The 23,257-nt window shown below is 36.8% G+C and overlaps 1 protein-coding gene across 3 annotated transcripts in view; it reads right to left on the bottom strand.

Annotated features, from left to right (window-relative positions):
* Positions 1-9,088, bottom strand: part of BMP5 (bone morphogenetic protein 5) — a 59,632-nt gene extending 50,544 nt beyond the window's left edge. The window contains exons 1-4 of one of the 3 annotated variants that reach the window (XM_071741650.1): positions 8,765-9,088; positions 7,505-7,692; positions 7,209-7,349; positions 3,020-3,387 (exon numbers count right to left, since the gene is read on the bottom strand). In XM_071741650.1, coding sequence (XP_071597751.1) covers positions 3,020-3,387; positions 7,209-7,210 — 370 coding nt within the window. In that variant the 5' untranslated portion in view covers positions 7,211-7,349; positions 7,505-7,692; positions 8,765-9,088. Of the gene's footprint in view, positions 1-3,019; positions 4,273-7,208; positions 7,350-7,504; positions 7,693-8,764 lie in introns of those variants that run through there. The other 2 variants (XM_071741651.1, XM_071741648.1) reach the window with 2 other exon arrangements.
* Between the last annotated feature and the right edge of the window lie 14,169 nt (positions 9,089-23,257).

Raw genomic sequence — 23,257 nt, 5'->3', positions numbered from 1 at the left:
ATTTATGGGGAGCTGCTAACACACTCAGTCTCATACAAAATACAGGGCAAGACAGTCTTTTTCAAGAAAGAAAGAGATGGAAATTCTGGTATAAATTCCAGTATTATGAGCAGGTGTTTAAAATTTAATGTCAGCAGAAGTAAATGCAGCCTTGCATCTCTCCTGGGTTGCTTGACAGAATTATAATTGCATTTCCCCTGATCATTATTTTTTAAATTTGCTTTGAAAGTGAGGTATTTGCAACTCTGACAGGTTAGGTTTTTTATCAAAATTAGCAAAGAATTTTATTTTATTCTTTAATACAAAATTATTTGTCCTTGGTTATTTTTTAACTTTTAAAATCTTATTCAACCTTCTCAATATTATGCTTAATAGTTCCTATCCAACATATCAGCTCCATATTTTTGTTTTAATATCTAGGTCTTAAATTATTATAACTGGCTACAACTTTAAAATACTGGCTACAAGTTTAAAGTATCATGATGATTAATAAAGATTTATAATTACACCTTATGTAATTAATGATGTGTAAGGAAGTATGAACACAGCTAATACTATTTCCAGAGTGGATTATTATTTCATGCAAACTGATGGAGGCTTCAAATCTAATATCAGTTGAGTTATTACTGTGCTGCATCAGCATGTATTGATTTTAAGGGTACAGTGTTAGCATTCACTTATCACCATATGTTTTTCCCCTTTGTACATTAAAAGAGCTTGCCCTCATCTGTCAGGATCTTATCTCACGTAAATCATATAAAATGGTTACCTGTTTCCGTGATGTATTTCATTTTTATGTTAATTATACTTAAACATAGAATCATTTAATAAAAATGTTGAAGCTAATCTATATTGGTCATCAATATTTCTTATGCTTGTTGCTTGGTGGAATGTGTGATAAACCACAACACCCAACATGTCTGGAGGGGCATTTGAAGTGAATAAGGATTTAGACTCACTGAGGGCTGAGACATTTAATTTTTACAGAGGCCAAACAAAACCTAGTTATTTACATGGTATTTTTTATAAGTTAATGATGTCTATTAATGATAATCACTCAAAAAGTAAAATGCCTCACCCCCAGTTTTCATATTTCTGAATCATAAAACACACAAAATTACTTTCTTAAGGCAAAACAGGTTTTCCAACAAAATGAGACAAATATTAGAAAGTTCTCCGTCAGGTTAGGACACTCAATGGAAACTTGTGTTCTTCCAGAGAGGGTTTTTGTCTGGGGAAGCACAGCAGAATCAGACTAGAACAGATCTGACAATGACACTTCAAAAACTTGTACTCGTTCACTGCAAGAAGTCCTCTTGAAATCAGTTTTTGTCAGGAAATCAAAGATTAGGTCTCATGTAAATAGGATCACTGGTGAATTGGTCTGCAACATATTTACTGAGGTTATTTCTCAGGACATGCAAGGGAAACTTTTGCAGGATTAGGGCTTTGACTAACACTTAGAAGACCAGAGAATTTCCTACTTTCCTTTAAATATTGCCATTTCGGATTCAGCTGACTCTGGACACTCTTGGTAAATTGAGGCATATGTTGAAAAATTAAAATCTATACAGATAATACATAGCTCTTTCTTCAGAATGAGGAGCATGTTTTTAAAACTCAGATATTTTTTCTAGTTTGTTATTTCCGGAGAAATAAATGTATTTAGAGCTGTGGACATGTCTCAAGTGAAAAAAAAACCTCAGAACTGAATACCTTCTGTTCTGCCAAATAATTAATGAAAAGTAACTTTATAATTATGACAAGCAAACTCTAGGGTGTCATTTTCGTAGAAATCCAGGTTGTTGAGAATTTTAGCATTTGGAAACATTTTTAATCCTGCAGCAAAGATTAACGACCTGGTAGACATAAAAGGTACAGAATGTGTGTGATAATCTGAAGGTATTTTGGAACATGTGCCATTGTTTAAAAAGTTTCCACGGAAAGTATTATCCTGGAAAGCCAGAGTTCATCAGATTTTGTACCAGCTTATTGAAAAACTTTAAGTTTTCAATTAAATCTCTTGTTATTTAGATCAAATGAGAAAGGTTTTCTTTTTATCTAGCTTTATAAGTTCTACAGCATTTAAAATGCTTATAAAAATAGTAAATACATATAATGAATTATTTGCAGCTTTCCTAATGAGATCTAAGTTGCCTTCCATGAAGGAAATCTGTAACTGCTTTTTCAACCGCAACATAATTGGTAAACATGTTTATTATAAAAAGAAGCAAATATAATTTAGTTTTTATCAATTTTTGTGTCTGAATTGATATAACTTTCAAAAGCATTTTTGCTTGCATGTTTCTGGTGTTTAATACTCTACTTGTTATTTAATTTATTTATGACACAGAAAATAAAAACCATTGCAGACTCTGAGCACCATAGCAGTATAATAAAACACAGTCTGTGGTTATTAAATAGAAATAACAAAGAAACAGCAACATATTATTTAAAATCCTGCCATCCAGCTGAAAAGATAATAAAACTCTGACTCGTACCAACAGAAAAAAAAAGAAAAAAACAACTAAGAAATCAAAGAATTTTTTTTTCAGTTTTTTTTCGGAAATGGTTTAACTTTTTCCTTTTCATAACATTCTAGGCTTTAAAATATTGAAAACTTATGTTTGTTCATGTCTGAGCTTTAAGCAAAACAGTGAGGGACATAACCGAGCAATAGGCATAAGTGTTTGATTTTTTGAGATTTAGAAAAAAAAGGAGTTAGTTGGCCTAAGGCTAGAATTTTCATTACATCAATGAAAGAAAGAAAACAGAAGCCAGCAGAGGGGAGTTATAGAAACTGACTTTATATAAACAGTGAGAAAAATCTTTTTCCATGGCCACCTACAACGTAGCTACTTTACCACCAGTAAGACTTTTCTTTTACCAGTGGCAGAGCAACCTGGGCCCAATTCTGCCAGTTTCGAACAGGTTACAGTCTGGCCGAGAGGTCTGCCCCTTGCAAGATCAGGCTAGCAATTTGTCAAAGAGAGCAGAAACAAAAAACTTTTCCACATACCTAAATTGACAAAGCTCATGACCATATCAGCATCATTCAGAAAGTTGGTGTCGTGCAGGCTGGCTAAGGGAGGATTCTGTGTGGCCAGGGGGGTCATGCGAGATAATTGTATTCTCCGCGAATATCCATTCGGAGTGGCAGGGTATCCTTTCCGTATCCCTCTGCTCTCCCCTGCCATTGATCCCTTGAATGAATACTCCAGCTCCTCAGTATCCTCTTCATTTGTCATGGCATTATAGAGGTCCAGCATGAAAAGGGGTGCAGAAGAAGCCTGCTTTCCTGGTGAAAATGGTCTGGGTCTGTGAGGTAAACCCAGGATAGAGAGAATCTCTCTCTGAATCTCCCTTCTCTCATGGTTCCGCAGCCTCCTGTAAATAAAACTTGAATGGACATGATTGTCTCCTAAACCTCCCTGTGCGTGACCCACCAGAGCCCAGCAATTCCAGAGCAAGCCCACGAAAGTTTTGAGTGCAGTTAGGTTCATCTTTGAAAAGAAAAAGAACAAGGAAAAAAAAAAAAAAAGGAGAAAAAAAAAAAAAAAAAAAAGAAAAAAGAAAAAAAAAAAATCTTTTCTCCTACTTGTTCTGAGTTCCTATGAGGTCTGCTTTCCCAGTGGCTGAAAAACAAAATTTACCTATTCTTCATGTCAATGTCATCTCTAAACGTAACATCTTTGGTGATTTCTCTCCCCCCACCCTGTTTAAATATTATGGAATGTGTCAGGTTGCAGTTATTTCTAAGAAAGCTGAAATTCAGACTTCCAATTTTCCACTGTTGTTATCGTTTTTTCTGCATTTATGGAGCAGAAGACCAGTATTTTGTCAGCTGACCTAGGCATTCCTATATAAACCTTAGATAACCAGGTCTTTGATGGGGAGCTGAATTAGCAAGAGCTGTTCTTCTGACACATTGTAATCCCAGAGTTATCTTCCCTCGTTATTCTCAGTTCTTCGTACACCTTGCGCTCTTCCCAAGATAGAATCCTGAGTCACAGATTTGTCTTGATCTGTACCTTGGTGGTGTAACACATATTTGTCCAGCAGCCTGGTGGTAATTTTAACATCTTTTGAATCACTTGAGTGTAAAGTAATTCTAAAGCATGTGCTAATCAAATTAATGTGTTGCCATGAATTTACTCGCAAAAAACCCCTGTAAATCCATTCAACCCTTTTCAGCTTCTGAACTGTTATTTCCAACTCTAGCAGGCACAAATATAACAGCTCTCTTCAAGAGAGATCTAAAGACTAATGTAAGCACAACCCTGCTGGGAAAGAAGAGGCTTCTCATTGTAATTTGAAACGGGTATAGCAAAAAAGTCCTTAACCCTTCTCTTGCCAGACAGAGCTTAAGCCTCTCCCCCCCAGTTTACAGTAATATTCCTAATTTAGGCTATCGGCTGTTTTTTTCCTAAGAGCTTGCAGAATCAGTTTTAACTTTAACAATTTTAGGATATGTAGATAGTGAAGGCATGGTGTAACGTGGAAGCTTTTGTGAATCTCCTTGTGAATCTCCAGATTAGTAAACTTGAATAAGAAACTCTCATAACAGACTATAATAGCATCTCATTAATCCCAGAAATGTTTGTATTTTAGGTAAGTTTAGCAAACAAAGGTGACCTTTTTAATATACTCTGTAGGAAATTTTGTCATTGAGACTTGATTCACTCTTTTCTAAATACGCTGGGAATGCAATCTGAATGAAAACAAATTTATTCAGCAAGCGAGATTTCGAGTTGTGCATAGCCAATGCTGTAATTATGGTTATAGTCACAAGTTTCATAAACTGTAATTTGCAATGATAATTTATTCAAAGTACATTTTGACTCATAAATCACTATATGTTTCCCAGCAAATATCAAAAGCTAAGATTTAATCCCACAACCTATTATTATCTGGAGAAAGAAACAGCTTAACTGAAGAAGTAAGAAATATTAAATAGATTTTAAAGCTGCTGCCCAAAAGTTAAGGTTCAGCTTAGAATTGTAGCACAGCCAGCAACTGGTGTTTTCCTCTCGCTAAAGCAAAATCGCAGAGTAAAATTTCATATTGCTCAGATTATATTGGTGGACATTTCCCCCACTCTTATAATTTGCTTTCTGTCTTGACAAGACTTTCCTTTGATGAATGGAATAAAGAACACAAAAAAAGGTTAACACATGACACCAAGGAAAAAAACAGGTATATAAAATTCATCCCGTCGGGTTTTACTGTACATGAGTAGCACCTACTCAGGAAATCACAGAGTTCTTGAGTAAACGGGGGAGAGTGACAGCAAGTATAGTCACATTCTCATAAGCCAGGAATAATTTCTCTAGGATACTAAGCACAAAAGATTTTTTCTCATACGTTGTGAGTCCTTGCCTGTATTTACAGTCAAGTCCGGCTGTCATTAAAATACAGCTGATTGTCTCTCATAAATCAGCACACATAATAGAAAATGCTTCTACCAAGGAAGAATTTCTCTTATACTAGACCTGCTGAATTAACACTAAAATTAATTATGAAGCTATTTAGGAAAAGTCCTGTTTCGAGGAGAAGAGCAGCCAGAATCAGAATACGCTTACTTTCCTCAAAAAAGTTTTCCCGCAAAATCCATTTGCTGTAAGAAAACTATAATTTCCTGGTTTTGTTTTTCTTTCACTTGTCCCTTTCAGACAGTTGTAATGATACATGACACTTCACCACACATATGTCTTTTTTGAATTTGGCCATCATGTATCCCGCAAGAAGGTTTATTTCTCTTTTCCAGCAATATACTTCCTTTTTTTCCCTAAGCATTCATAAAACCCAGTGGATTGATTACTGAGAGAATTTAAATCCTCAGCCTATCAGTACTTCCAGCAATTGAAACTTCCTATATTATCCCACTAGAGTGTCTGGAGTCTCTTTCCACTTAGAAAGCCAAAAATGCCCTTCAAGTTTGAGGGTGCTTTTATGTTGTAAACATTTTTCCAGACAGAAACTGAGTAACAAAACATATAAACTGGTAATGATATGTTTGCTGAAAACAGCTCCTGTTATTTGCAGATGGAGCCACAACTGAACATACAACCTAAACACAAAGGATTTATTTTGCATTAAGCTACCCTACGCTAGGCACCAGACATCCTTGAGGAGAACATAACAATAAAAATAGTTTCTATTAATAAAAACACAATGTCCTTTTGCAGTAAACCTGCATCCCATAAACAAACATTTTTAACATTAATATCTCATACATGGAAGATACAGCCAGCTGTAAAAATGAAAATCTTTGCTAAAGAGATGAAAGGAATATGTAATAGCTGATACATCCCATTTGATATTTCCAATATGAATCAGTTTACTTCTAAAGAAAAACATATCACATGCAATTTCAGTATGTCAAGATGTTTTATTGAAAATATATTTTTATATAAAAATAGATTGGCACAGGTATCTGGACATAGTTTCGGTTAAGGTTCAAATCACCTTAGATCAAGATTTCAACTTTTACAATGAAAGAATTATTCTGATCTGTTTGAATAACATGGAAACTTAAGAGAAATGCTATGTTCATGCTATTTTTAGATGTGCTCAAATCTCAATAACTGCTGATGTTGATTTTACACAACAGTGTAAAATATTGACCCAAAATCAAAACCAAGGATTTGAACACAATGCTCCAGAGATCCAGTTTTACCCTGGGTCTAAAACTTAAATTTTGAAATATAAAATCAACACATGGATAGAACTTTCTTCCCTAGATGCTTAACCTGGAAGCAACGTAAGAAATCACCTGAACAACCCTTTTCCATTCCTTTAAAAAAAAACAAACCAAAAAACAAACCAAAACAAAAAACCCCCCCTAAAACCTAAAAGAAAATATAACCACTAAAATTAGTGAGCTCTCATTAGACATTAGGTGAGAATCCAGTTCTCAGCAGGCTCAGATTCCAATGGGTCGTAACACTGCAAAACTGAAAAAAAATTGTAACTACCCAGCAGGTCACTGTAATCATTGAGTTTCCAATCATTTTTATGGGCAATTCCCACTACTGAAAAATATACAAAATCAGTAGATGGCTATTGAATGCAAGCCTCTCTGGATTCTCAGTATTACATCATCTGAGAGCAAATTTCCATGGCAATGGCTCTCTGAAACTATCTGACACAATGGACTAAAATGCAGACCCTCTCCAAAATGTTTGCAGTCCAAATCTGAAACTTACATGTGCAAGCTGAATTATTCTGCTGGCTCTTTCCCTCCTAATGACCAGAGAAATTTTGCATTCCAATTAATATTATGCATAAACAGATGATCCAGCATTAAAACGCAGAAGTCTTTCTTTGCTGTTTCTCTGCAAGGTTATCTGTGCAAAAGGTACAGGGAGAAAGATTTTTATGAAAAGGTTTCATGACAGAGAAAAATCATTAGAGGTTAAAACTACAGATTCCTGAGGAAAAAGAAAGCAGGTCTTTCAGACTCTTCCTGAGACAGATACACAGACACTATAGTTAGGCATACCTGACTTACCACATGTATCCATGTTGGATTTACAATGGTATGGAGTGCATGAGGTATATATAGGACCCTTTGGATGTAAGTATGCAGATAATCCAAATGTCCAGTCAACAAAACTGAGTGACACATTTCACTCAGCTTTCTATTTTATTTTATTGAGTTGGATATTGTATGACCACTGTATTCTTACCCTACAGACACAAGAAACAAGCACAAACGTATTTTTCTGAATCAATGAAAGATCTGTCAAATGCAAAGGGAATTCCATTTGTCACAGACACAATGTGTAACCTGGTAGAATTAGCTGCAGAAACTGGCATTTGACACATAAATTATGATAGTTGCATATTGATATAAAAGCCTTTATTCTGAATAGTCTCACAGCATTTTAGATGCAGAAACACTACAATTTTTAGAATAGAACATTTGGTCAATATTATTTCTTTATTTAAGTTCCTATCAGGACAAGAAAGACAGATATCCTGAACCACAAAGGAATCCATGCTCCTTAACTGCTGGGGAAATTTAAGTTAAACACTGGGTTTTTACCTGACATCTACACACTTTACACATATTCCTGGGCTTCATTAAGCATTACATAGAGAAAGTACTTCCATTTTATGCTGCAGGCAGTGTAATTATACTTGCTGTATAGGGGTGTTCAATACTTAGATTATAGTGCTATTTATCCAGTTACCAGCTAGTTTCCTGTAGCAAAAGAGTTTTTCATCCAGGATTTCAAAAGCTCAGGCAAAAATCACAAATCAGCCTAGGAGGTAAGTCATCAAAAATTTTATAGATGGAATTTAATAGAACACTTTGTTTAAAATTTACAGAAAGACCTCCAGCTTTAAGTATAATCATCTGTGAAGTTTGTTCTATTCATAGTACATGCACAATGTTGTAAAGCTATCAACACAGAGCAGTCTGTAGCATTAAAATATACTCCTCTTTAACATTAAGAAAACGGGAAAAAAACAAGTTTGTAATCCACCTCAAGATTTTTTTAAAAAAACTTATTACATTCAAAGACTGGAAAACAAAAGAAAAACTTGTTTCACGTATACTCTTACGAATACACGAACCACAAAATACGCAATTAATAAAATCATCCAACATCAGAGTGCTTTCATTTGCCTAATTTACAAACCCAAAGAGCTCCCAGAAATCCCCTTTGGGAAAAGAAAAGTCTTGGAGAAGAGCAACGGTTGTGAGCGCTTGTAGAAGGGTTCTGCGGTGCCCCAGCTGCAGACGGGTCGGTACCTGCGGGTCCCATCGCTCCCGGCTGCAGCGCGGACCGGTGCGTTTTGCGGTGCTCCCGGGCTGGCCCCGGCGCTCTTTCAGGGAACCTCTTCTGTTTCTTCTGTCTGTCTGTCTGTTTTCAGCTACAGATACATACAGAAATGCACTTCTCAATGGATGCCTTCCAAGTAGCTGCATTGTACTATTGTTCATGTCGTGAAATATGCTACCTATCTAAATATAGGATTTATTTCTTCCCCTGAGGATTTTGGTACGGTGTTCTATAGCCTTGGCTTTAGCACCTCTGCTGGCAATTGGATGATACAGCAACCGCTCAACCCCTACATTTGTTGGGGCGGTTTTATACCTTTTTCCTGTGCTTTGTTCTACACGCATTCTCTCTCTCTCTTTCCTGTACTTCCCTCCATTATGTCTCTCTCTATGGTCTACAGTTCGGATGTGCTGTCTCTGATCCCACCTGGCCTTTATTTTTCGGCTTTTTAAACTTTAAATGTTTTTTGCCCACTGTCTCCTTTCTCTCATTTCTTTTTTCCCTCCCCACATATCTGTAGACAGATGTTATTTTCAACTTTTAAAATTACTTCCTTTGTTTAGCAATGTTTCCCCTTTTGTAAGAGATCAGCTGGCCTCTCAGGCAGTAAAAAAAGGAGCTGCTGCTCCAGGATTTTCAACTGAGTGAGCAGTACCATGAATCATGCAGTCCTTGAGAGACCAGTTGTCTCTTGCTGTTGGAGGCAGATTGTGAAAGAAAAAGATGTGCTTGGGACCATTGATAAACTACGTGCACCCTCAAATCTTCACTGTGTGCTGACTGATCTTTCTACTTGGACTTTTTCAGGCATGGTGATCCATCAGTGAGGCAGCCCAAAGCCAGCTGAGGAACTGGCAGCAACCCAGCTACAAACTGCTGTAAGTCTTCCCCACAAGAGCTTTTTTTCAGGAAAACAGACAATGTCAGAGTCAGCAGTACCAGAATACCAGGGATTTTGTAAATTGTCCAGTAATACTAGGGAACGGTGTTCCACTGGCACTGTTTCCATAATAGTTCAGTCAGAAAGGACAGTATCCCGTGTGTTTGTACTAAATTACTAGCATAAGAAACTAAAACAGGGCAGCAATGATACTGCACTGGGACAGGCAAGTGTGTGAACACATCAAGTAAAGCATTTAAACTCTCCAGGGTTGGGCCTATTCAGTTAGGCAACAAGCAGTAGCAGTGTGGTGACAATGACCATAACACAAGTCAGGACAAGTCTTTCAAATAAAATATTTGTCTCCTGAAATTTTCTCATTAGACTATGCTCTCTTCTAGCATGTAATGCCTTTATCTTGCAAAATTATTACAATTGGCTACAGCTGATTAAATTTATTTAATCAGCAATGGGTAATCATTGCCAAAATCTATTGCAACCGTCTGTTGAAGCCAGAATTTGTTAAACTAGAAGAGTAAAGGAATAAAGTGAAAAGCCAGTTTATGCTGCTGGCCTAGAAGAACCACTTTGCCTCCGAGCTTTGCCACAGTGGTTGAGAAAAACTGAAATACTGGAGAAGGTATACATCTATTTTGCTCTAAAATCTGTACACTGAAGTTGAAAGATCACTTTAGCCACTAAACTTTCCTTTATGTTTCCAGAGGTCTGAAAAACAGGATCTGCACAATGTGAAATATAACCAAGGGAAAGCCCCCCACCCCCAGCCCAGATTGCTAAAGCCCCATCCAGCCTGTCCTTGAACACTTCCAGGGAAGAGGCAGCCACAGCTTTGTAGGCAACCTGCACCAGTGTCTCACCACCCTCACACTAAAGAATTTCTTCCTAATGTCTAACTTAAAGCTATCCTCTTCCAGTTTAAAGCCATTCCCATTCATCATATCATTTCATGCCTTCTCTCCTCCAGGCTGAACAACCCAAACTCCCTCAGCCCCTCTTCAGTATCAGAGGTACTCCAGCCCTTTGATCAGTTCTGGCCCTCCCCTGGTTTCACTCCAGCAGGTCCGTGTCTTTCCTGTGCCGTAAGCACCAGACCTGGACACAGTACTCCAGATGGGGCTCACAAGAGTGGAGCAGAGGGGGAGAATCACCTCCCTCGAGCTGCTGAACACTCTTGTGATGCAGCCCAGGGTACAGTTGGCTTTCTGGGTTACCAGCACATGTTTCCAGCTAATGTTGAGCTTCACATCAATCAGCACCCCCAAGCCTTCTTCCAGTCCACAAAGACAGTAATTTCCATCCCTCATGAATGAAGCTTAGGCAAGAGGAGCACCATTTACCTCTCAACATTTGCATGCAAACTGCACTGTAATCTAAATATGGCAGAGACACAGGAGCAGTCCTTCGTTTCTGCTTCTTAAGCTTCACTACCTTCAGTGCTCTTTCCTCAGGCATTCAGACCTTTAATTTGGAAACAATGGTCTTTCCTAGAGGAATTCTAGTTAAGCTGCATAAATTAAAAGGCACTTAAAGATGCAGACTGGGACTGTGGAGGAGTCGCTTCCTTTGGGAAGTGGATTCACAATGACATTTCCAAACATTTTACTATCTGTCGTTCAGTACTTCTCATTAAAAAAATGTATCTGCCTCTCTAGAAACCCAGCATTAGACCATAAAAATAAACTGATTTTTAAAAATTCATATCTTAGATTAGGATGATGCATGGGGAACTTCTTTAGTTTACTCAATCACTACATCAACAGTGCTCAACAGGAACATATTTGCTTCCACACAGCCCAACTGCACTGGTGTAGTTTCTAAAGGCAATTGCTCAGAGCAGATGCCTACTAATTTCTGGGCTCATTTTCTCCTCTTTTTCCCCCTTAAGTGATAAAATGCACACTGGGACAAAGTAACGAGAATTTTCTACGATTTTTAGACAGACCTTTTCCTTATCCTACCATGAGCATTGCTAGAAGCAGCAGAGGCAATAGGCTGCAGAGAAAGCTTCAGCCTCAGTCTTACTGTTCACTCAAAACCTTTGAGAGCTCTTGCCTCTGACATCTTCCTCTGTCATGAGATAGGGGCTGGAAACCTGAAGTCAGTCTCATGGCAGGAAGAGTTTGCAATGATTCATTCTGAAGCCCAAAGTTAACTAATTTGATCTCATTTCTTCATTGTAATCCAAGTTAATCAGTCTTCACTATTTCCTTAAAGAAGAGTGAAGTTTGTTTTCCTGGATTAATGGACCTTCAAAGAACAAAATCCTCTGCTTCCAAGCAATGGAAGATCCTCTTGATGCAGATGAAAAAGGAAAAAATGTTTATACTACAGGATGGCCAGAAAGCTTCAAAACCATAAAACTCCTGGCTTGTTTAGTGCTCTCCTAAAAAACATAAAGATGACCAAACAGATTATTTGTGTTTCAAAAAAAGAAACAAAACTTTTTGGTCTAAGATTTTCTTTGCCAAGTTTCAATCTAATTTTATTTTTTATGGCTACATTATAAGTTGCTTAAAAATGGAGTTTATAATGGAAATGGTGACAGACTTAACTATGGCGGCACAAGCAGGCGCCAGCATAATTACAGTCTTCTCAAGACATAACTTATTACAGGCCATGCAGCAGAGCCAGTATTTTGTATTTTAATTAAGAAACCTGGATTTTGTTTGTAATAATTGACTGTTATGCCGCCCCTCTTGCCAGGACACCCTTGTAAAAGAGACTCTTGCCTCTAGTAGTCTTTCTCAGTTAAATATTTTAAATAAATTTTATATTGTTGACTGGAAGAGTGCATGTATTTTATAGGTCATTATTAACTGTCTTTTCGTAATTTCAGTTGTTTTTTTCTATTTTTCTTTTTTTTTTTTTTCATTTAATGGAGACTTTCGTTCTTCTCGTCTGTGACAAGGAGGGTTTATCAAAGTTTAGATCTTTGAGAGGTACAATACCATAAAATCTGCATTATCTACCTTAATCTGTACCGCACAGGCCCTCCATAAGAAAGGATGTTCTTTGGATGTTTTCTCATAATGCCCTAGGCAGGTACTACAGACTCTATTACCCAGTGACACCAAAACATCTGGACCTTTTCTATGCTGCTCTGACAAGGGCATCACTGCAGCTCTAGCCATGTTGCCTTTCTGCTGAGACATCACAGAGAATTTCAGTTCCTGGACACTAAACAATATTTACTACTTGCACACAAGCTCTTTTTGTTATATGTCAGTGGAATAAAAAACACAGCACACCAGTAGCTTGAGAAATATCAGCTGTTTGCCAGCAGCAGGGGTCAGGCCCTCACCCTTTCCCACTGCAGAAGTTGCTATTGCAAACATGTTCCATCCGTTTGCAGGCTTTGCCCTTGTTTCTTGATTTCTTTTCAGCTGTCCATGTCACTGGAATGTGAGTCCAATCAGAGACAACAGTGACAAACAGCATCAGCTCTTCATTTGTTTGGTTCACAGGCACTGCCAATCTAATTTTGATGGGAAAAATCACAGTGGTAATCAGGTATTCAGAGAAGGACTTGGATATCTGCAAAATTAAGTAGCTCACACCGGCACATGTGTAATTTAACGTGCCGTAATAGTAGTACCACACAGGCACATCCACAAACAGGACTGCTAGAACATTTTTGACTGAAAAACAAGATATGCATTGAAGCAGTACAGCACTAAAAGAATATGTTTTTCAAATTATTATTACGGTTTTCTCCTGTGCTTGATAGCATTGGGTACAGCAAAGACTTGGCTAAAAGCTCCTTTCTCTCTTCTTGGCCTCAGAATGATACCGTCCTAACAAACACTATGCAGTCATTTTCCCCAAGGACTATTTACCAACTGGACAGATTAGCAAAGTTAATTATGTCACTTCCTTCCATTTCTCCAAGACACTCCCATCCTAAGAAAAAAGATAAAGGAGTCAGCCTTACCAGCAGATCTCTCCTTGCTTCCTCCTACAGAAATCTGCCTCCTGCCAAGAGGACCTTCAGGAAGTCTTTGCTGGCTTTGGATCTTCCAAGTGGAGCACAGGGAAAAAATAACAGAATCACAGAATCAGCCAGGTTGGAAAGGACCTCTGAGATCATCAAGTCCAACCCTTGATCCACTACCACTGTGGATACCAGACCATGGCACTGAGTGCCACATTCAGTCTCTTCTTAAAATCCTCCAGGGATGGAGAGTCCACCACCTCCCTGGGTAGCCCATTCCAATGTCTGAAAAAGATCATGGGAGATAATCTGCCACTTCATGGTTTGAGGTAAAAAAAAACAAAACAATTCCAATGTCTGAAAAAGATCATGGGAGATAATCTGCCACTTCATGGTTTGAGGTAAAAAAAAACAAAACAAAAGAAAATAAAGACATTATCTTCTAATTTTCTTTAGGGTCCTAAAAGAACTATCAGCATTACATTAGTAAAGAGTTACAATTATGGAAAAACAGCTAAATGAAAACAGAAACACAGTATTTGTTTTTATTTTGTGTCCTTGGAGAACAAATGCAAAATGAAGAGAAATTTAGGGGAGAAATACAGAACAAGAAAACTGATGAAAAATAGAAATTATACCAGCAGAAATTATACCACAGTCAATTTTCATATATCTATATTTGAAGTTTTAAATATCTCAATATTGCCATTCAACTGTGTGAGGAAAGGAGTCTGGAAAACATGCTTCAGTGGTAATGCTCAGGCAGAAAAAACTTTTGAACAAGCAATAACCTACAGGATGACTGGAAGGCTAGAGTCTAAGCCTAGGATGACCACATCTACCATAGGCAGTAGTGGTGTGTCATTTTTCTGGTTACTGGCTTTAATCGTGAGAAACAGGGAAGCTTTTAAGGTGAGATTTCAAGCAAGTTCCACTTAGCTGATGCTATGCTAGTGGCAGGAGCATCTTTGGTAGGGATTGTTCCAGGGGAGAGCCATCCAATGCCACCCAAGAAGGGAGTAGAGGTGACAGCAAGGAAACAAGGTGGGGGTGGAATCACAGAGGGAGAAAAGCTAGTAAATTTGAGGACTGAAAATGAAGAATTATTATAGTAAGTGCTACTGTAGATTCAGTTCCATCATTTTTCTCTGCTTGGCTATATGCTAAAACACCTCTTTATCTGATTCTCCAAATACCGCTCAAGCAATATTTCATCTTGCAGGAAATGTGAGGGACCAACAAACATACTGTGTGACAATGAAAAAGAAAGAAAACACCAGCCCCTTTATTCAAACTGACTAGATTGATTACCTTGACGTCATGTTTATCAATTCCATATGTTTTGGGGGGTTGAGGCCTTTTTTTAATACGCAGAAAGGAATGCCTACAAAGGTGAAAGCAAAAGCCAGCAGAGTCCATCTCCTAGGAGTAGGTATTTGACTGTAGCACTTTGATATTTTGTGCTATAGAAAGAAAGTTAATAATGCCTTTTACAAAGAGCAAAAAATGTGAAGGGGAGATGTATTTCAGAAAGAAAAATTACAAAAAGAACGTGTGGCAGAAAAGCTGACAAGGATAAGTCTGTCTCTTATGGTCAAGAGGAGGACAGCTGTAGACACAGAAGTCCTTGAAAATCACGAATGTTTCCTTCTGAAATGTCTGGTAATATGAATTTGAATTATTGTCAAGATTTAAGCCTCTCAAGAAAAGAGAGATAACCAAAAATACCTTTGGGACTGATTGCTAGAAACCAGAATCAGGTATCAGTCTCACATGAATCATAAGCAAATAAGAAACTAATGAAACTAAACATCTGCTACCAAATACCAATGACAGAAAAAAACCATAAGTAGAATTAAATATTAAGAGTTTCTACTGGAAACAAAATCTTGTTTTTACAGAATTTCTCAAAACAGAACTTTCTATACAAAATGTAAAAGACCTAAGACCAAAAGCTTCAGTTTGTTTACCTGACAGGAAACCTTTTCTGGTCCATGTCATTGTGTAAATAAAAGGGTGATTAAAACTGAGGGCTCAACGGGACCTGAGCAACAAAATTATGAGGTATCACAGCCATTGTCAATCTGTGACAATTCTGCAGTCATCCTCCATTTGTTCTCCAACTGAAGTATGGAGCATGACTACTTCTGGGCTGGAATTGTCCTGGTGACTTCTGTCATAACACTGGAATGATAGGAAATGTTGGCCAAGTCATGAAAGCTGTAGTCAGGCATTGTACCTAATTAAGTCAGCGAGAGATTTTCCTTTCATGTGAACTGTGGAAACTGGCCTGGTTTCTTTATTCACTCAAAAATCATGATTCCTATTTTTCTCTCTGTGTGTGTGGCACTGGAGGATGATTTGAACACTACCAAACTGTTGAATACAACAAAAATCCAGTCACCCATAGAGCAACTCCATCCTGTGTAAGAAGGGAATCAGATTTAAAGGTGTGGGTTACAGCACAGAAGTAAACTCATTCCAACGAGCTGTAAAATGTACTCTGGCCCCATTCCAGCAGAGCACTTAATCATATGCTTATCAGTTAAAAGAATGACTCAAAAACTTCAAATTACGAACACACTTCTAGTCCTTGTTGCATCATGCCCAGAATGTTTGCACCCTTAGCCCAGATTAATATTAAGCAGGGACTGAAAGATACAAAATGGGTGAGAGAAGTTTAAACTGGCGTTCCAAATACTACTATACATGACTGTGATATTTTGATCCTACTAATTCTATTCAAATGGTTTGTACAGCCACCAGAGGTCTCTGATGAAGACTTATGTTTCTGATCTTCATGAGTACTAATTAAAAAAAAAAAAACTTTGTTTTTAAGTCATCCCAAAATGTCCTACTCATGTTTAGATTCGTGTCATCAGTATTTCAGCTTCCTGAGCTGCATACTGAGAATGCCCTAAGGTCTTTCCTTTTTCCAAAATTATTTCTCTTTCCTTATGTGGATGACAAAGTATCCAAAAAGTCAGAAATTTTTGCAGTTGCATAATGAAGTCCCAGCTGTTTGTGGCTGATGACCAAATGAAGTTACCAACACTGCTGCTTTTCAGACTCCAGTATGACACATTCTTTTTTGCATGCACATGCATATTTTTCCTTCTGGACCACAGCATGCCCTAATTTTACACATTGACCTACTCCTAAGAAAATAATACAAGAAGCCTGAGAAGATTTGTATGATAAAGTAGAATTGAAATTAATTTTTTGTGTGGATGATATAAAGTAAATTTTTCCTTACTGTGTTGTTTGATAAAAGATGACAAAGGGATGTATCAAACCAGGTAACTGCAGGTGTTACAACAGATAGTTCAGCACAAATGCATACACAAATAAGAAATGATAAATACTTGGAAAACTGCTTCAAGTGGGACAGAATCAGGAGCCTGATAAAAGCAAAATCGGGAGATTAATGGAGGGTTTCTAAGTAATCCTAAAGGTGAGTTGTATAGAAAGTTAAAGAAGATACTAGAAAAGTCTGCCTATGCAAATAATGGTTCAGTGTAAGTTTCTATGAAAAAAAATAAATCATAGTTGTTATTTTGGCCCATAGTTTTGTGTGGTTACTGTGACTCTGTAAATATGTCATTTTTAGGTTACAAACTAATATGTATTGTACATTCTCAAAAAAACAATGTTAGCAACAGCCAGAAAAAACCCAAGTTGCCACCATCACTCTTAATAGTAGTATGAGACAGACACTAATGTGAGTGCATTCAGTCCCATGCTCAATAAACATATTTATCAAAATAACCAGGAGTAAAAGCAAAGGCACCCACCTGTGATCTTAAATAACTCAGTGAATGAGAAGAAAATAGCAGTTGGCTTTTACATAACATTGATTCTTGTGGATGAAGTTTGCACATACATCATCATTTATACTTCTTATTTCACCACCCTTTTACAGCCAAGTGGAATACCTGCTGTTCTATGTAGATTATTGCTACCTAAATCAAACAACCTATGAACTTTACCTACATCTGCTCTTATTTCCCATGGAAATGGGGAGGCTTAAAAAAAGGCTTAAAAAACTGGAAACTGATATCTGTTATTTTTCCTTTTCACTTCACCATTAGTGTCCATAATTTGTTTTGACAGAAACAACCCAGCTCCTGGTTGGTGACTACTAAGGAACTCTGTAGGACAGAGAGCAATGCCCAGTTCTCGGTCACCTGGAGGAAATGTGATCCTTGTCCCTGGACCACCATGTGTCTGGAGGTGGCCTGGGGTCATATTCATCCTACCTAATGGCAAGCACTGCATGAGGCTCCAAATTATGATGGGCATGAAGATAGGCTCTACACAATCAAAAGAGAGATTGGTCTAGCCAGGATGCTAGAATTCCATGCCTTGGAATCCTCACCCTTCTCAAGGAGTTACAAGCTACTAGGACTCTGTGTTCTGTAACTCTCCTAAAAGGATGATTGCTCCCCAGATCCTATTCAGTTTTTCTCTTTAACAGGAGATAGAAGAGTAAATGACAATGCAAAAACAGTTGTGCACACATTTCTATTATGTAATTTTTCCATAAATGCAGAGAAAAGGGTACTAACGAAATACTCCATGTCAACAAGCTGCAGGAACAGAAAGCATCAGTTTATGTGACTTTATCCAATGCATCTTGATGTCACCTTCAACACTTATGTGCCATTTATTGCTCACATTAAAATATCCATGCATATGCAATGGATTGCTTTTAGTTAAAATAACTGTGGTACTTTTACAAACTGAATATGTCTAGAAGACAGGATAATGCTGAAAATTAACAATCTCTCACAGAAGTCACTAACATTTTGATGAAATTAGTTGAAGAAACTATTTACTAAATATCTCTGTGAATTATTAACCCAAATACCCTAAATATCTAAAATCTATAAACAACGGATTTAAAATCTGTCAGACTAAGGGTTAGAAATATTATATGATAAATATTATTCAGCCCAAATAATAAATTTTCTTAAACAATCTTAATCTTGCTTGCTGTTTTATGCTAGAGTAATATATGGCAAGCACTGGGGTTTCCCTCAGAGCTTGGTTTTGTATAATAACATAACTCACCTCTTTGGAGAAACACAGATTTACTATCAAGGAGACAGCTATATGACAAACTTGATGGAGAAGCTGGTCGTACTGTGGGCAAATGTAATAAAGAAATAAATCACATATTAAAATAATTCTCTGAGGAAACTTACTTCATTGGAGGGGAGAAATAAAGGTTCACCAGTAACCATAGTGAGTTCATATTATTGCCATTGTTTTTATAAGTTGTTGCCATGACTTTTTTGACTTTTGGGCTAGATTGGACTTAAAACACAACAGATGGCTACAATTATGTGTCTGTAACTTTTTTTTTTTTTTTTTTTAGAATAACTAAACAGAGGACAATAAAATAAACAGGCATATATTCCAAAGAGACTCTTACAGTTAAAGAGCGCTATACAAGGTTATTAACAAAAAAATCCACCAAAATTCTCTAGACTTTCTATACAATAGTAATAAACCATAAATGAAAAATTAGTTTTACAAATATGCTGCATTCAGTAAGCAAATGATTCACTCCCTATAATCTAATTTGTTCAATTAGCAATTCCAGGGGCACTGAATAAAGTTACATCATTCTGTAATTTTGTGATTATTTGGGGTCCAACTGTGAATTCCTTTCAATGGTCCAGCTTCCACTAGCTTTTCTCTCAACACGAATTGCTAGTTTGAGTTCTATGTAGCAGAATTTTAAAATGAGTACAGCTTAAGAAAGATATTAGGAAGCAAATATTTTAGATACATATGTAAGTTACTCAAGACTTACACTATTATTGGCAATGTCTTGGTCAATAACTCTGCCTGGGTAAATCTACAAGGAAGCATCCATGGCATGGGAATGAGACTTTCTGCCTCTGTCACATTCCAGGCTTCTAAGTCCAACCTATACAGCAAAGTTCCACAGTTAAGTTGCCCATCTGTGACAGAGGCAAAAACCATTTTTTCAGAAATCAGTGTAATCTGCCCAGTGACTACATTGCTGTACCTACAAGGCTGACATCTCAAGCTGAAACTTTGCAACCTAAATTTAAACGCTTTTGCTCCCTTAACAACACAGTTGAGTTAAACTTGTCAGCCTATGGATCCTGAAGAGTAGCAGAAACTTGGACAGATCTGTTTGAAGCTCATGTGTCTGTAATATATCCCTGTCATGCAAAGCAGCCATAACTTGCCCAAGAATAGTCCTGCATAGGTCTGGTTCCCTGATAGCACAATGTCTTCATGTCTGCACCTCTGTGTAACTTGGTCCTCATCTCTGAGCACCTTTAGCACATTTCCAAATTAGCTTCAAATGGACCACACTGGAGGTTTTTCAACACCATGGTGACAGCACATTGAAGGAATTAGCCAGTTTATAGTAAAATAGCTCCTTTCCTTGGAAGGTAAGAAAACAGTATCTCAAGTTTGGAGCTGTTGGCTCAACAGTTCTGATTGTCTTGTCATCCTTTCTCGTTCCTGCTGTACATAGCTTCCATGGGACAACTTTTGCTTAAAAATGTGAAATTTAATACTACTTACAAAGAACAAAGAAAATTTTTAAAGTAAAGAAGTTATCTAAGCTCTGAAAGCAAAGGAGACAAGCTTGAGAAACTTACAAAGCATAATAAAAGTGTGATAAATTTCAAGACACATGAAAGATGTCCAGTTCAGCAAAGCCCTCCAGCATATGCTAACCTTTAAACACACACTGCATGCAATTCACCGAGGCCAATTCCTCTTAAGTACTTTATTAGATCCAGGATAAGTTGTAAAATACAGTAAATAATAAAAAGGTGTACAGATATATTTTTGGGATTTATTTTTATGCATTTACTAAAATCTGTATATGAAACAAGTTTTTCTTCATGGTGTACACAACTTTCAATTTATTATGGCAAGCTCGTATTTGCTGTGGCACTCTAATTTTAGTTGGAGTAAAATTCTTGGTAAATCTAAACACAGACAATTTATTCAGCCTGGCCACTGTATATATATATATACACACACATATATATATATTCAGAAATGCCGAGGAAAATTGGAAAAATTAATTTACTGTACCACCAACATTTGTTTTGGAAACAGCATGGAAAATTACAAAGGGTGAGAAGAAACAGTACTTTTTAAGACTGTCTAGATCAAGACTGAGATGGGCACTGATTAAATTCAGTCACCAATAAACACGGGAATTCACAATTTGACTCGCGTGTTGTGAGCACAGTTCATAGAAAAAGGCTTTGCTGAAGGATATTCATATACATTGTACAGAGTCACTTTCTGTGTCTGGTATTCCTTGAATTATGAAGAAGTATAGCTTTTGCTTAGTTTGGTTCCTTTTCGGTTTAATACTGATTTCTAATGTATGGAACATGCTTTTTTTCTTACTTCAAGAGTTTCTTTAAAGTTATCTCTTCATTTAAACTCTGGCTAGTTCACTGTTTCCTAAGAATCTTTATAAGCAGCTGAGGACTACATGAAAAAACACCAAAGACACCACATGAAAAGGAAACCTCTCCCCCAGTTCTTTCAAACCAAATTCCGTCAGCTTCTGTTGAAATCATGAACTCACCACTTTCTTTACGAGAGTAAAGGTGACACTCATGAGCCCAAATACTCTCCAGAAGTTTCATTTTATAAGATTTGATGAAGGATGAAACAGTGAGGTTTTAGATTTGTTTAATAGGTGAAGAGATATGACCACACCAAAGTGTAAATGGGAATTGCCAGGTTGGTGTGAAGAGTCTGAGTTCAGTCTTGCACTGCTATTTATACGAGACTTCTCTCTCTCCTACAAGAAAACTGATGGGAGAGTTTTCTACAACTTGCTCAAACACTTCATGGAAAGGAGATTAGTTTGGCTTTAATTTAGCCAACTAAATTGAGTGTTATTACTGGAAACAGCTCTAAGCTTTTCAATTCCCCTAATGAGGTCCAAACTTCTATGGATGCTATCACCTGAGACTACTGTAATATTTTATTTGGAATTAAATCTTTAACTTGGCAGCACTGCTGTGTCTCCGTGGACACCTCTCATTTTAGTTTTATATTCTCCCAGGTGGTTGATTACTTATCCCTGTAACAGGATCCCTTTTCATATCGAGGAAGCCTCCATTCCTGCACCATACTGAAATTTTAGCAGATATTGGATGTTGGTTTTGTTTGGTTTGTTTCGCTATCAAGACCAAACAATCCATTATATTGGATTTATTTGACAGATTTTTCAAGGCACCTTAATTTGCTGAGCTTCTTTGGTTCTTAATGTCATTTGGAACTAATTTCTTCTGCTAACATGAAAGCAAACTAAGAGCCAAGATTTTTATAGGAGACAGGAAACGAATATTTAAAGGAGTGCTGTGTTATCTTTTACAGGAACAACAAAGGGAATATAGATCCAAATATACCCCAAATGACACAGCTGATTTTTAACTGGTTTTGAGTCCTAAGTAATCATGAAATATTTATATGGCATCAGCAAGAGCACTAAAATTTGCTTACAACCACAAAGCAGCAGCTGCCCTAACCTGCCCAGAACTCTAGTGGGTCTCAAATCAGTTGGAAACATCATCAGAAGGAGCTATATCACAGAAGGAACTATTAACACTTCCTTTTGTATAACACTTTCCCTCTGGTTTATGTTTAGCAATAGATCAGTAGAGAAAAATACCTAGGAAATAATTTTAATTTAATGAAATTCTTTATATATATAAAAAAATTTTCATACACAAGAAAGACTATTTCTAGACCATTACATCATTCTGTGTGACAGACCCCACCGGAACTGCTCCCTAAAGAAGCATAGAGGGAAACATTATACTGCCAGAAAATCTTCCAGTTTTGGAATAAAGTATATTTATTCAGACTAATTGGTCTCTATGAACCGTAGTGGACAAGCTGATTTCTACAGTGCTATTAATAGTAATTAGTAAGCATATAAATAATACATACAGAAAATATAAAGTTCTATAAAATACATTTATAAAAATATAAATTAAATGTATATTTCATTATATTGGTATAGTAGTTATTTCTTGAAATACATTATTTGTGAAATTGTAGATCTAATAATGCTAGCTGAGAAGGCAAGGTTGAGCTTTCTTAAGAAGTATAGTTAGCAGACAGCGTATTGGTCCAAGAAAAGAAAAGAGATCTCAGTTAAATGAAGGAAAACAAATTTCACAATGTTTATCTATTCTGCCTAATAAAAGTGTGAAGAAAGAAGAGCAAATATTCAAAATAAATATACCCAAATATATATATAAATATATTAATGTAACTTACATATGTATATTTTATGAAACTTACAGAAATTATATATAGATAACAAATATTAAAAATATACAAAATAAAGGGCAAGCTCTAATAATATAAGTACATGATTTTAGTAGTTTAAAGTAATGCAAAGGACTTCATCAATTCAAAGGACAATGAAGGGGAGGGTTTTCTTTGAAAAACTATTTGTATTCTGCTCCTCCTTATGCAAGGTAATAATTTAGATGTTTTGGGATGGCATTTGAATAATTTTCTCACTGCATGAGACAATTCCTTCAAGAATACATTTTCCTTCTTAAGACAAGCTGGAGAGAAGAAAAGATTGGC

Source organism: Heliangelus exortis, chromosome 3 (genome assembly GCF_036169615.1).
Source record: "Heliangelus exortis chromosome 3, bHelExo1.hap1, whole genome shotgun sequence".
In the NCBI taxonomy this organism is placed as follows: Eukaryota; Metazoa; Chordata; class Aves; order Apodiformes; family Trochilidae; genus Heliangelus; species Heliangelus exortis.
This window is presented reverse-complemented; position numbering and strand designations above follow the sequence as displayed.